This window comes from Danio rerio, chromosome 20 (assembly GCF_052040795.2).
Source record: "Danio rerio strain M-AB ecotype USA chromosome 20, GRCz13ab, whole genome shotgun sequence".
Taxonomy (NCBI): Eukaryota; Metazoa; Chordata; class Actinopteri; order Cypriniformes; family Danionidae; genus Danio; species Danio rerio.
This window is the reverse complement of record NC_141040.1, coordinates 50,803,550-50,818,919: the sequence shown is the minus strand read 5'-3', so window position 1 is coordinate 50,818,919 and position 15,370 is coordinate 50,803,550. Positions and strand designations below refer to the sequence as shown.

The 15,370-nt window shown below is 34.8% G+C and overlaps 2 protein-coding genes across 15 annotated transcripts in view; both read right to left on the bottom strand.

Moving 5' to 3' along the window:
* The window catches only part of flvcr2b (FLVCR choline and putative heme transporter 2b), a 343,389-nt gene that overhangs the window by 14,844 nt on the left and 313,175 nt on the right, over positions 1-15,370 (bottom strand). The gene's annotated exons all lie outside the window — the stretch shown is intronic.
* The window catches only part of batf (basic leucine zipper ATF-like transcription factor), a 79,239-nt gene continuing 64,007 nt past the window's right edge, over positions 139-15,370 (bottom strand). For 5 of the 14 annotated variants that reach the window (XR_015517829.1, XR_015517826.1, XR_015517830.1 and 2 more), the window contains 2 exons: positions 1,451-2,461; positions 139-1,161 (listed from right to left, as the gene is read on the bottom strand). Coding sequence is in view for 7 of the 14 variants with exons in the window: in NM_001443437.1 (NP_001430366.1) it covers positions 2,258-2,461 (204 nt within the window). In the remaining 7 variants the exon portion in view is untranslated. 14 annotated transcript variants of the gene reach the window in all.

Genomic DNA, 15,370 nt, shown 5'->3' with positions numbered 1-15,370 from the left:
TAGTCATTACTTTACGAACTTAAGACATTTTGCTATGATTATTTTAATTTGTGGAAAAAAATAAAGGGTTTTAAAACCCACTGAAACCCTTGAATAGCACTGTTTAAGTAAAGAGGACACTGTGTTCAAATACATGAATTGTGTCAATATCTTTTATATTTATTGTTTTATTTACTTCACGGGTGATCACAGAAGATCACGGATACAAATTTTTCCCTCCTAAACAACCGAGATAAAATGCAGCAGTTTTAGTACAACTTTCGAACATCTCAACGCGTTCAGAATAAAAACAATCCGCTAAAATTGCATGTATAAAGTACATTCAGAACGTTTGACCAATTCAACATTTTAAATGAGTCATAATAGAAAAACATTCACACATAAACATGTGAGGAGGATACACAATCGACATCATTTTCTTAAGAATTAAGTCCAGTCATCTCATAAAACATTTCACAGAAATAGAATAAACTCGACGATCATATGAATCAGTAGACTGGCTTGTAATGAAATCTAAACTGAAAACATTCATTGTGTCATTGCCATGCACCTTTGCGAGTAGCCAACGTTTAACACTACATATGCTTGCATTATACAGACATGAGATTTTGTTCAAGGAGTTGGGAATATATAACTAACTTTAGACAAAAAAAAAAACAACTAAAAATGATAAACAGTGGCTAAAAAAAGTATTGATCATATCAACACTTTTCTCAAAAAATATGTCTTAAGGTGCTGATGACTTGAAATTTTCACCAGATGTCAGTAATACCAAAGTAATCCATGCATGCGAAGGCAACAAAACTAACTAGTTTAAAAATTAAGTTATGAGTAATAAAATAAAATGAGGGAAACATTTTGAACACATGAAGAAAGTGAGGTGGTGTAACGAGGCAGGGAAAGCCCAGACAGCAGCTGAAATATCTCTGTACACATGCAAAGACAACAAAACAAATTAATTTTAGAAGTTATGTGTAATAAAATGAAATGACAAGGAAAAATTTTGAACACATGAGGAAAGGGAGCTGTAAAAAGGCATGGAAAGCCCAGACTGCAGCTAAAATCTTTCAGTACACTGTTAAAAATATATATGTTAATTAACAATGTCCGTATTTTGTGATTCACAGGTGTTTTTGCTTTATTTATGGTTGTGAATTGCCACTTTAGATGGTAAAATTCAACTCCACACTTTAACAAAGTGATTTTATTGACATTTTAATAGTTTATAATTTGAGATAATATAATGTATAAGAAATAATGTATAGAGAAATTAAATAACAGAAAATATACAGGCAATAAAGTGAAAGGGTTTTTGTAGCATAATTTACAACACCAAGACAATATATCACTTTAAACTATTAAAAATGTTAATAAAAGTCATTTTTTCATTCTTGTTAAGGTTAAAAGTTGTTGAAAGAAAGACCAAGGCCCCATAATGCAATTCAAAAGCATAAATAAACGAGAAGAAAATAAAAACATGAATCACAAAACACGGACAAATGCTAATATAGAGATTTTCAGCTCCTCGTCAGTGTAATTGAATATTAGCTGCTTTAATCTAAATACCTATATTACCAGATGATGAATATGAAATCAGGGCGGACATTTCAATAAGACAACAATCCCAAAAAAAGCCAATAAAACTCTCAACTGCTTTTTAGAAAAGAAGTTAAAGCTGCTAGAATGGCACAACCAGTCTCCTGATCTGAATCCAATTGAGAAGTAAAGATCAGAGTTGATAGACAAGACCCACAGAAACATCAAGATTTGAAGACTGTTAAAGTCTGTGAGCAAAATCACACCTGAACAATATATGCAGCTCCATTCTCCATACAAGAGGAGTCTTGAAGCTTTCATTTTATATAAAGTGTTAAGTTCATTACATTTGTTCAGGAGTTCTCCTTCTGTCATTCCATTGTAATTGCATTTAACTAATTATTGAGTTTTGTTTTATGTTTGTATTGTTTGGGGTTTTTCCAAAACTCTGGTGCAATTTCATGTCAACAGCTCCTTTAGAAATGTATTTAGCAGAAACGAAACATAACTTGTTCAATACTTTTTTTAACTAACTAAAATATCATTGTCACAAAATCGATACATCTGGAGGATTTTGTTCTATTCCTTTGATACTCAATGGTTGTTAAGATCACTTAGATGCCTGCTGATGATGATGACTATGTACGCGGTTTTTAACTCAACCAAAGTTCATTGACGGGACCGGGCGGGTTCTGTGCGGGACTCCGGTGGCCTCTGGCGGTCAGAGTGGGTAGTGCGGCACGCTGATGTGCTGGTGGAACGCTCCGTGGTGCGCGCCATACAGCAGCTCCGGGGACGCGCCGCTCAGGCCCGTGCACAGCGGCTCATGGTTGCTCAGGACGGTCGACAGATATTTGGCCTCTTCTGTGAGTCTCTTCACCTCTTTCCTGAGCGCTGCGTTTTCCTTCTCCAAGCTTTCACTCTCCTATAACACAAACAGAAAACAGAGGACGGTAATAACACGATCTAGGTGAGAGAAAATCTTTGTAAAAACTCTGAAGAATACTGTAAAAATGCTGGGTTAATTCAACCCAAATCTGGGTGTAATGTTGTCTAACCCAACTGATAGTTATTATTATTATTATTATTATTATTATTATTAAAGTAATAGGACTACATTTAACCCATTGTTTGGGTTAGTCCAGAGTTTAAAACTAAAAAACTACAGTATACTACAGTATTTATTACAGATATCCATTGAGTTCGTGTAGCATTCATTAACAAAGTGTTATAAAATCTATAATATATACAGTATATTATATTTTACTATAGTACGATTCAAAACAGAAGCCTATTTACCTTAGTATTTTTTCATGTGGGAGGACTTAAATTGTTTTGTCCTCTAGAGGGCACCATAGTTACAAATAAAAACACAACCCAATATGACATTTATTTCTATGACCTTTATGAACGTTTCATAACCTTAGATTAGTAATTAGCCTGTATATTGCTCATTCAGGTTGTCACAATGTACATTTGTTAAACTATAACATTCTTATTTAAATATTCATGAAATCAATAACACTGATTGGTCGAACAGGCACAGCACTTATGTATTATTCAACAGTTACTGCTTATCCAGCAGTGAAAGTGTTTGTCGTATGATATTAATATGATCTCATAGTTTATCTTCTTAAAGTTGATTATTTAGTGTCTGTACTGAATAATAATAATAATACATTTTATTTGTATAGCACTTTTTCTACATACACGCAAATCAAAGTGCTTCACAAACAACAAACAAGCATTAAAGGGCCATGAAAAACCCCCCGTTTCAGCAGGATGTTTTCACACCTCTAGTTTGGAAAAAGTCAGGAAAGTGGGTGTGTCTAGCTCTGTTTGGGTGGGAGTGTCGGGGGAGGGAAAATGGGCAGGGTTTGAATTAAAATGGGAGTTGCCATTTGTGCACGCTCTTCTGACCGAGGAAAAACAAACACGCACGCAGGGGAGAAAGACAGTGTGTTTAATCACGGTGAAATGTTTGATACCGCATGTCGTATTGGAGAAAAAAGCCTCTGCATTTCTCTGTAACTCAGATGCATTCAGTAAGTAAGAAAGCCGTGTGTGTAGACTATCCTGTCACAAAATGCAGCGAAAATTCAACACGACGGTCAGCAAAAGTTTGCTTACAGTGCTTACTTGTCTATACACAGAGTAGATTGTAGTGATATTAACGTACTGTAAACTAAGTGACTTAGAAATCATTTTGAAGGTCTGTCTCTAAACACTGAAAGCTGACCATGCGAACTATGGGCTCTATTTTGCAGAGCGCAAAACGCAGGGCGCAAATGCTTTCAGGGCGTGTCAGAACGCATTTTTGCTAATTTAAGGACGGGAAAATCCGCTTTGCGCCATGGCGCATGGTCTAAAAGGGTTGAGTTTATTTTCTTAATGAGTTACAGGTGTTTTTTGAGAATAAACCAATTAGAGCCTCATCTCCCATTCCCTTTCAGAGCCAGCTGCGTCACGCCATAAGCGCATTTAGACGTAAAGTAAGTTCACTTTCGCTTTTGCTCTCGTGGATAGGGAAACCTTTACGCACAGACATCAATTAGCCTATAAATAATTAATTTCGTTTGTTAAGCGGAAAGATTTGTTTCAAAACTATTTCTAAATTCAGTTCTAATTTCCAGCAAACGTATAAATGAACAATAATAATGAAGTGTGGTCAAAATACTGAGTTATTTCCAAATACACCTGCTGTGCCCCATATGGTCTAAAACCTGACAGGTGGACAAATCTAAGCTTGTTTTTAATAAAACAAATATAAATATGGATATAATAAATAGTACTGCAAATAATAATAACATTATACAAAAGCAAATTGAATGAACTGGAAGGTAGTGGTTTTTAAATCTTCATGTAGGCTAGAAATTAATATGTTTTGTAATATTTTAATCATTTATATTTATATCCTATATATATATCCTTAAGATATTATATATTTTTCATATGTAAAGATATTTGTGTATTGCTCTACATCTTGTGTGTAGCGTGTAAGCCAGGCGCACTTTGTGCCAGACAATAGACCGACTTTGTTCTGGTCTAAAGATCAGACTATTTACAGTTTCTCAAAATAGCAACGCGCCAAAACACGCCTGCTTTTTTAGACCAGAACGCCTATGGGCGCACATTTGAGCGCAAATGCATTTGCTATTTAAAAAGCGTGGCGCAACACCTTAAAATGACCCTTGCGCCGAGCTAAAAGTAGCAAAAGAGTATTGTGCTGCGCCTTGCGCCACATTGCGCCGGGTGTATGATAGGGCCCTATAACTTTGTCATCTGAATGAACAAAGAAAGGGCGCTGATCGCACACACTTACCGAATCTGTAGACAGAACAATCAACACATACTGGAGCTGCATCTTTTTTTAAAGACAAGCAGCAAATCCAGATCTCACCATTGATGAGAAATGCTCTCGAGTAAAAAATGTTCCAAACAAACGCTTTTCAGCCGCGCGTCGCGTACACGGATCCACGTGTGAGTCCAGCAGCGCTCTCATAGAGAGAAAATGAAACAAAACCTTCACATTATTCACACCTTCACACCTTCACATACTTGTCTCTTTGCCATCTGAACATATTAATGAAGCATATTAATGAAGTTGCAGCGCATACATAATGGTGCCCGCTGATTGGTTTGAACCAAGCCATACTCATGAATGAATGCAACACACTCAGAGACGTAATACGGGACGCCCTGGTACAGACGTCCAGTCTACACGCTGGAAAACACGCTAAGATCTCATGGCTGTGACACAGCTTCAAAAATTTGTTTCAAACCGGAAGTACGAATTTGATTAAAATAACGCAAAAATCAAACAATCAATTTTCACTTTTTAGTGTAATATATGTGTCCTAATAGTGTTTTTAGCAGTGTGGGACACGTATACGACTGTCAACAGCTCAAAAAATGTGTTTGGGTGTTTCGTGACCCTTTAAAATCAACCACATAAAAAATATATAGACAAATACAGCATAATAAACAACAAATATATACTCGGATAAAAGCATATACAGTTGAAGTCTGAATTATTAGCCCCCTTGTATTATTAGCGCCCCTGTTTTTTTCCCCCAATTTCTGTTTAATAGAGGGAAGATTGTTTCAGCACATTTCTAAGAATAATAGTTTTAAAAACTTATTTCTAATAACTGATTTATTTTATCTTTGCCATGATGACAGTAAATAATAATTTACTTGATATTTTTCAAGACACTTCTATACAGCTTAAAGTGACATTCAAAGGCTTAACTAGGTTAATAAGGTGAACTAGGCAGGTTAGGGTAATTAGGCAAGTTATTGTATGATGATGGTTTGTTCAGTAGACTATCGACAAAAAAAAATTGCTTAAAGGGGCTAATAATTTTGTCCCAAAAATGTTTTTTTTTTTTTTTAATTAATAACTACTTTTATTCTAGCCGAAATAAAACAGATAAGACTTTCTCCAGAAGAAAAAATATTATCAGACATACTGTGAAAATGTCATTTCTCTGTTAAACATCATTAGGGAAATATTTATAATAATAATATCAAAATCAAAAGGGGGCTAATAATTCTGACTTCAACTGTATGTACATGTGCATATATGCATATAACCACATAATCAAACACACTATAGTCCTCACATATGCATACACACACCGTACATGCATACATGCAGATACCTACACAATATACATAAATTGCACACACTTCACAAACTGTTGTATTCATACGCAACTTTAAAAAGATGTGTCTTAACATGCTTTTTAAAAACATAAATGCTGGGGGATTATTTCACTTCATTTGGGAGACAATTCCAAATTTTTGGAGCATAGTGACTAAAAACAGTGCCGCCAGATCGCATCAGGTCTACAGAGTGAAATTTTTAAAAGTCGAGCGCTAGAAGAGCGTAGCAACTCTCACATGGTCACCCACTGAAGCTAAGCAGGGCTGCGCCCGGTCAGTACCTGGATGGGAGACCACATGGGAAAGCTAGGTTGCTGCCGGAAGTGGTGTTAGTGAGGCCAGCAGGGGGCACCCAACCTGCGGTCTGTGTGGGTCCTAATGCCCCAGTATATTTAAGGGGACGCTATACTGCTCAGCGCTGTCTTTTGGATGAAACGTTAAACCGAGGTCCCGACTCTCTGTGGTCGTTAAAAATCCCAGGATGTCCTTCGAAAAGAGTAGGGGTTTAACCCCGGCATCCTGGCCAAATCTGCCCACTGGCCTCTGTCCATCACGGCCTCCTAACCATCCCCATATTCAATTGGCTTCATCACTGTCTCCTCTCCACCAATCAGCTGGTGTGTGGTGTGCGGTCTGGCGCAAAATGGCTGCCGTCGCGTCATCCAGGTGGATGCTGCTCACTTGTGGTGGATGAGGAGATTCCCCCCCATTGTGTAAAGCGCTTTGACTGCCCAGAAAAGCGCTATATAAATGTAAGGAATTATTATTATTATTTGGTGCAATGGTAACCAGTGTATTATCTATAAATACCAGTATCTATTAATGCTGGTGTGATATGTTCTCATTTCTTCAATTTCATCAAAACTCTGGCTGCTGCATTTAGTTGCAACTTCCTTATAGATCTCTTAGGTAAACCAGTAAAAATAGCATTGCAATAATCAAGCCGAGAGAAAATAAAAGCATGAATTAATTTCTTAGCATCATCAAAAGATAGGGAAAGTTATGAATCTTAAAACGGTTTGCTTTATGATTGATATTTGTTCAACAACACACTGTACAGGGCTCTGTGTAAACTGTTACTGTTCGCCACACCATTTTCTACTCCAATTGTGAAAATGTTTGATAATTAATGAGGTTAGTATGATTTGCTTAATGATTGGTTTTGTACATATGTAAATCTAAGTGTTCTCATTTGCATATTCATGAGATCAGTAACATTTATGACCTGAACAGGCACACAACCCTTTTACATGAATGCATCAAATAATTCTTTGCAAATGTCACAATCTAATTAAATGTATGAAACTACATTAAGGAAATGTTATACACTGTAAATCTTCATATTATTTAATAGTATGATATAAAATTATTGGTTGTATTTAAATAAATCGTATATTTCAAGTATGCTGCAAAATATGAATATATATGGTGGTTTATGAGAGTGGGCGGAGCTCCACGCTTTCTTTTCAACTCTCTGATTGGTGGAAATTCCAATACAGCATCATGGGTAATGTAGTTTTCCCACTATTAAACATTATTATTTAAAATAAGTTAACACAAACAGGTTGAACAAATACACATACAAACAATTAACAAACGCAAAGCTCACAACCGAGCTGACTTTAAAAGTTTATGAGTAATTGTTGAAGATAAATTTTCATTTGAAGAAAATGAGTGGAGGCTTTACTTCAATAGGCTGATTGTTTCGAACTACAACTGCTAATTCAATTGTGAGAATATTTGTAACACCTTTATTTTTTCCTTTCAGAAGCTGAAACAAAGCATGCAGAACTTTCTGTGACTGTACAGAGAATATGAATAATTAATGAGGTAAGAACTCTTTGGCTTGTGACTGGCTGAACGACTCACACTGTAGGTGTTTTGCTCTACCGTTTATAGTGTATGGTGATGTTAAAGGGACAGTTCAACCAAACAAATTTAATTATCTTCAGTTATTCAAAACCTATGGGAGTTTCTTCTGTTGAAAAGAAGATATTTTGATCAATCTTGGTAGCTGAGACCTGTTTACTATGTCCCGATTTACATGCCATCCATCCCAAATTTTATTTGAAAATAGAAGTAGTGTGTCCCAAATGCTGGAATAGTTGGCGATTCATTCAGCTGTAGTTACCCCTGATAAATAAAGGACTACGCTGAAGGAAAATAAATTAATGAAAAGTACATAAACAATTTCAAAATTCAGTTCTAATTTCCAGCAATCTAATAAATGAACAATAACAATGAAGTGTGGTCAAAAGGTGAGTTATATCCAAACACACTTCCTTTTCCTATGCCCCTATATAGTGATGCAAATGCCTCTAAAACCTGATAGATGTACAAATCTAAACAAAAAATGCTGAAAACAAATATGAATATGCACATAATTACTACTACTACTAATAATAACAATGCTAAACAGATGTACATTTTAACCAAAGCTCCTCAAGCTGCTCCTTTTTTATTTTATTCCTTTAATTTTTCATATTTAAGGTTTTTCATGTACTGCTATACATCACTGTGTGTGTATTAAACAACGTGTGCACACATTTTGGACCCACATAGGCAAATAACACTAACACGCTGTTTAAATAACAAATGAATACTCTCCACCTTTGACTTTAGACCAACTTTTAGTTGTTCAGTGGTGCAATCTATTTCAGTTTTCTCAAAATGGCGAAGCGTCAACAATGCACCTCTTTTTCAGTAGGGATTCAGTGATGCCGAGTTCAGACTGCATGATTTTCAAAGTGGTCGTGTCATGGATGTTTTCACACTGTATGACTATCTGGGCTTGCGTTTCATCGCTGTTTTGATTACACTGCAAGATGGATCGGCGACGGGGTTTCACACTGCATGATTTTAAAATAGGAAGAATCAGCAACAACTTTGCCCAAACTACATCTCAACCAAAAACACATTGTATATCTTTTGTTATTAAATCCATGGCGTACATATTTGCTCACCTGGGTTTAAAAGGAATTAGCAATTTCTTCTTATCTTTTTTCTTTTGTAACCTGGTTGTGGTATTGCTCACATGACACGTCAAACAGACACGGGTGCTCCTGCCAAATTTACACTAGTTTTCCTTCCATTTGGGTCCAAATAAACCGAAAATGAGCGCCTTTAACTTCTCCCCAACCTTCTGCTGGCCTGCAGGTACCCATGCTAGTGGATACTGCTCTCTTATTGGCTGTAAGTGATCTCTAATGTTATTTTGAGGACATTTTTAATAACATATCTTTAATAACGTTACTTATTATAGCCAAAACAAGACATATTTAATCACAATGTGTTTATTCAGATGTCAGATCAGTGTTAAAACAAAACACGTTACAAGAACAGAGCATTTAAAAAGTGACATCTATAGCTGCCTCACCCATTATCTCGACATGCTAGTCTGGAACTCTCACTGCTCCACAAAATCACTTGAAACCTCAATTCTACAACGTGGGGTTTAATACCTCAATTTGCTTAACTCAGGGTTGTCCAAACTCGGTCCTGGAGGGCCAGTGTCCTACATATTTTAGTTCCAACCCCAATTAACCACACCTAAACCAGCTAATCAAGCTCTTTCTAGGAATACTAGAAACTTGTAGGCAGGTGTGTTGAAGTTGGAGCTTAACTTAGCAGGACACTGCCCCTTCAGGACTGAGCTTCGACATCCCTGGCTTAACTGTTTATTTGCTGAAGCTGTTCCAGAGCAATTCATAAAATGACCACTAGGTGTCAATGTAAAAGACAGGTTTCAAAACGCTTCGATTCTTTAACGCATTTGCTTCAACTGTTTCACAAAGCCTCGCTTTGCCCACCACTATTTTTTAGAAAGCACACCCATTGGCAAAGAAATTGATTTGCTATTTAAACAAGGTTGCAGAGCAATACATAAGAATGACCACTAGGTATCACTGTAGAGACAGGTTTCAAAACGCTTTGTCGCATTTGCTTCGACTGTTTCAGTGTTTCATGAAGTCTAGCTTTGCCCACCGCTACTTTTCAGACAGCACATCCATTGACAGAAATGCATTTGCTATTTTTACAACGTTCCAGACCAATACATTAAAATGACCACTAGGTGTCACTGTAGAGACAGGTTTCAAAGCGTTTTAAAAGCTTCGACACATTTGCTTCGGCTGATTTAGTGTTTTAGGAAGCCTTGCTTTGCCCTCCACTACTTTTTAGACAGCACGCTCTTTGGCACAGAAATGCGTTTGCTATTTAGAGAACTTTGCAGAGCAATACATAAAAATCACCACTAGGTATCACTGTAGAGACGGGTTTCCAGACTTTTAAAAGCTTCGACACACTTGTTTCGACTGTTTCAATGTTTTATGAAGCCTTGTTTTACCCTCCACTACTTTTCAGACGGCACACCCATTGGCAAAGAAATTGATTTGCTATTTAAACAAGGTTGCAGAGCAATACGTAAAAATGACCACTAGTTGTCACTGTAGAGCCGGGTTTCCAAACTTTTCAAAGCTTCGACACGCTTGTTTCGACAGTTTCAATGTTTCATGAAGTCTCGCTTTGCCCATCACTACTTGAAGCCTCAATTCTACCACATGGGGTTTAATACCTCAATTTGCTTAACTCAGGGTTGTCCAAACTCGGTCCTGGAGGGCCGGTGTCCTACATATTTTAGTTCCAACCCCAATTAACCACACCTAAACCAGCTAATCAAGCTCTTTCTAGGAATACTAGAAACTTGTAGGCAGGTGTGTTGAAGTTGGAGCTTAACTTAGCAGGACACTGCCCCTTCAGGACTGAGCTTCGACATCCCTGGCTTAACTGTTTATTTGCTGAAGCTGTTCCAGAGCAATTCATAAAATGACCACTAGGTGTCAATGTAAAAGACAGGTTTCAAAACGCTTCGATTCTTTAACGCATTTGCTTCAACTGTTTCACAAAGCCTCGCTTTGCCCACCACTATTTTTTAGAAAGCACACCCATTGGCAAAGAAATTGATTTGCTATTTAAACAAGGTTGCAGAGCAATACGTAAAAATGACCACTAGTTGTCACTGTAGAGCCGGGTTTCCAAACTTTTCAAAGCTTCGACACGCTTGTTTCGACAGTTTCAATGTTTCATGAAGCCTCGCTTTGCCCATCACTACTTGAAGCCTCAATTCTACCACATGGGGTTTAATACCTCAATTTGCGTAACTGTTTTTTTGCTGAAGCTGTTCCAGAGCAATACATAAAATGACGGTGTCATTGTAGAGACGGGTTTCGAAGCTTTGAATGTTTCAGTGTTTCATGAAGCTTCGCTTTGCCCACCTCTACTTTTCAGACAGCACGCCCATTAACATAGAAATGCATTTGCTATTTAAACAATGTTGTGCAAAGCGTGAAAATGAAACCTGCGCCAGGCTGAAAATAGCAAAAAAAATAAAAATAAATAAATAAAACACTTGCAATGCGTTGGGTGTATGATAAGGCTCAGTATGTGAAATAATAATGATTTTTTTATTTGTCTATTATTTCCCGATCAGCTTTGAAAAGATTGACTCACAAATTCTTAAAACCTACACCGAACTGCATCATCCTAATAAATGTCCACAGGTAAATTTTAAATGAGCCACATACCTAATAATAAAGCACCATGTAAAGAGCATGTTAGTTGCTTGTTATGGGCCATTATTTTTAGCTACCCAAGGGAGACGTGACGATTCCCGATATAAGCGACATCAGTGCTATGCTTGCTATCTGCAGCTTGACTAGCCGCTCTGTTGCCTTCCAGTCACTGCAGGGTAAAACCCCTTCAGACGAGCGTCATTCAGCTTTATCTGCCCACGGCTGCAGCAACACCTTACCAGAAATGACAGCTGAACACTCCCCTCGCCAGCCCACGCTTCTCTTCAATCAAAAACACACCATTAGAAGACACTACAGGAAACGTGTCATACGAGGGAAATTTCAGCTTCCTGTTTATCAAGCATATCGCGAAAAGTGAAACCGCATACTATGCTAGCCCAGAGCATCGAGTCCCCCTCACACTGATGACTTCCTTAATAACACATTGAACATGCTTAACTTTGACAGATTGTGAATTATTTTAGCAACACTTTACATTAGGGATTTTATTAGTTGTATTTACTGGCATGAACAGACAGTTATCTATATATTTATTATTATACCACAGTGTTTATTCATCTCTGTTAATGTTATTTGATTAAAATAAAGTCATTGATTGTTAGATTGTTAACTCACAGTGCATTAACTCACTTCTAGATTTTATCAATGCATTAGTTAATGTTGAATCACGATGAATAAATGTTGTAGATATATTGTTCGTCATTAGTTCATGTTAGTAAATACATTAACTAATGAATCTTTATTGTAAAGTGTGAACATTATTTAATATCTTTATTATTATTAATATTAAATTAGATTCAAATAATGTGAACTATCAATGTGATGATATAGCATCAGCAAATAACAGTGCTACTTTAAAAAAAACTAATAAAGAAACAATGACAACAACTTTAAAAAGCTACTAAAACTATAAAAGGGCTTTTGTTAGTTTAAATAAAGCGTTAATAAAATATAAAAATGAGATATTTATCTATTAGCATAAATTATTATTATTGAATCTTTTAATATAAGAAGAAACCTTTTATTTAATGCCTTAATATTGAACTGAAATAAGCATGATTAGGTATTAAAATGAATATAAAATTAATTATCAAAATTAAATCTGAATGTAAATATTAAAAAACTGAAACAAAGCTGAAACTAAATATACATATTAGATAAATATTTATCTATTAATGATGTATTATTTATTATTTATTTAAATTTTTTTACTATTAGGTTTAAAAATGTCTCTAAAATAAATGGCTAAAATAAATCAGTTGATGCATTAAAATAAATACAAAATTACTCAAATTATATCTATGCTAAATGTTAATATATAAAAAAACTTAAAGGTGAAATAAAATATACATATTTGGATAAATATTTTCAAAATAATGGTGTATTATTCATTATTATTATTATTATTATTATTATTATTATTATTATTATTATTATTATTATTATTTTACCATTATGTTTTAAAATGCCTCACATTTAACTGAAATAAATCAGTTAATGCATTCAAATAAATACAAAATTATTAAAATTATATCTATGCTAGATGTTAATATGTAAAAAACTTAAGGCTGAAATAAAATATACAAAAATATAATATTAAATATAAAATTAATGATCCATTTTTATTCATTATTAATATTAACATTTAAACATTTAAACTTAATATTAGAAGAAAACTTTAAAAAACTGTCTTGGTAATTGACAATACATAAGTTTCAGTATTAAAATGAAAACAATAATGAATAAAACTAGGGCTGGGCAATATGGCGAATATGTAATCTCGATAATTGTTTTTTATATTGATTGATAACGATATATATTTCGATACAAGTTAATGCTTCCATATTTTAAAGAGTACCCCAACAATGACAGAAGCCACAAAAATTAGAGGGTCCATTAAACGGCATAACTTATTTTCGGCTGATAAATTTTTTTAATGGCAGAAAAAAAAAACACTAAATTAAATTAATTATTTATTTAATTATAATAAATATCTATAAATTAAAGCAAACTTAATATACTATTAAATTATATATATATATATATATATATATATATATATATATATATATATATATATATTATAAGGGAAGTAACTGTGTACACATTAGCTAAGCAATTTACATGACATTTACCAGATTAAAGGCTTGAGATTAAAATGCTAAGCTTTATCAGTGTAACACGCAGTATTTATATCTGATGTGCGACCTGAATTTCTCAAACGCAGAGCAACCGCAAAATTCAAAAGATATCTGTGCTTCCTGATAATCAGATGTGGCTGTCAGGACAGCATCTCCCACTCTGTGTTAAACCAATAGAGTTCAGGGGAACTTACATGAGGTCAGTGTGTGTGTGTGTGTGTGTGTGTGTGTGTGTGTGTGTGTGTGTGTGTGTGTGTGTGTGTGTGTGTGTGTGTTATCAGATAACTGATACTAAGAATTACAAAAGGGGCTGTCAGGACTGACAGCGGGTCAACTTGCTAATCAAACCAGTCTCTTCCTGGAAAATTAAATGTCTCATCAGTTCACTACAAAATACGCAGTTATTTTCTGTGAAGTATGCAGGCCAGCCAGATCTCATTCTCAGAATAATTTCGGTAGATTCACACAGATTGTTAATGTATAAAATATTCCCAGCAAACATCCAAAGCACTTCAAGTTAGATATTATTTAGCATAAGAACACCAAAATAAACAACTAAAAATTATGATTTTTCGTCTTTGGGTAAAATAGCATGACTTTAAACATGTCAGACAAAAATCATGCTAAGTTCATAATATCTTAAAAATTCCTCTACTTTATTGAACCACAGAACCCATCATTTGGCTTCCCGAGGTAAAACCCTTCATATTCTTTCCTGGGAAAGAAAGGAAGGGCATCCGCTGCGGAAAACATATGCTAGAATAGTTGGCGGTTCATTCCACTGTGGCAACCTTTGAAATACAGACTAAGCCGAAGGAAAATGAATGAATTATAAACATTTAAAAATAAACATGTTTAGAGGTTTTTAATTGATTCTATTGATTTTAGTAAATTGTTTTATAGAGTAATGTGTGTAGAAAAACTACATTCCCCATGATGCTATTCAGGGAAATCCACCAATCAGAGATTAGCTACACCCCCTTCTTTAAAACTGCAAAATACAGCGAGTTGACTGCTCAGCATGCTCTCATAATACTTATATATATATATATATATATATATATATATATATATATATATATATATATATATATATATATATATATATATATATATATATATATGTATGTGTGTGTGTATGTATATGTGTATATATATATATATATATATATATATATATATATATATATATATATATATATATATATATATATGTGTGTGTGTGTGTGTGTGTGTGTGTGTGTGTGTGTGTATATATATATATGTGTGTGTGTATATACATATATATATATATATATGTGTGTGTGTATGTATGTATATATATATATATATATATATATATATATATATATATATATATATATATATATGTGTGTGTGTGTGTGTGTGTGTGTGTGTGTGTGTGTGTGTGTGTGTGTGTGTGTGTGTGTGTAT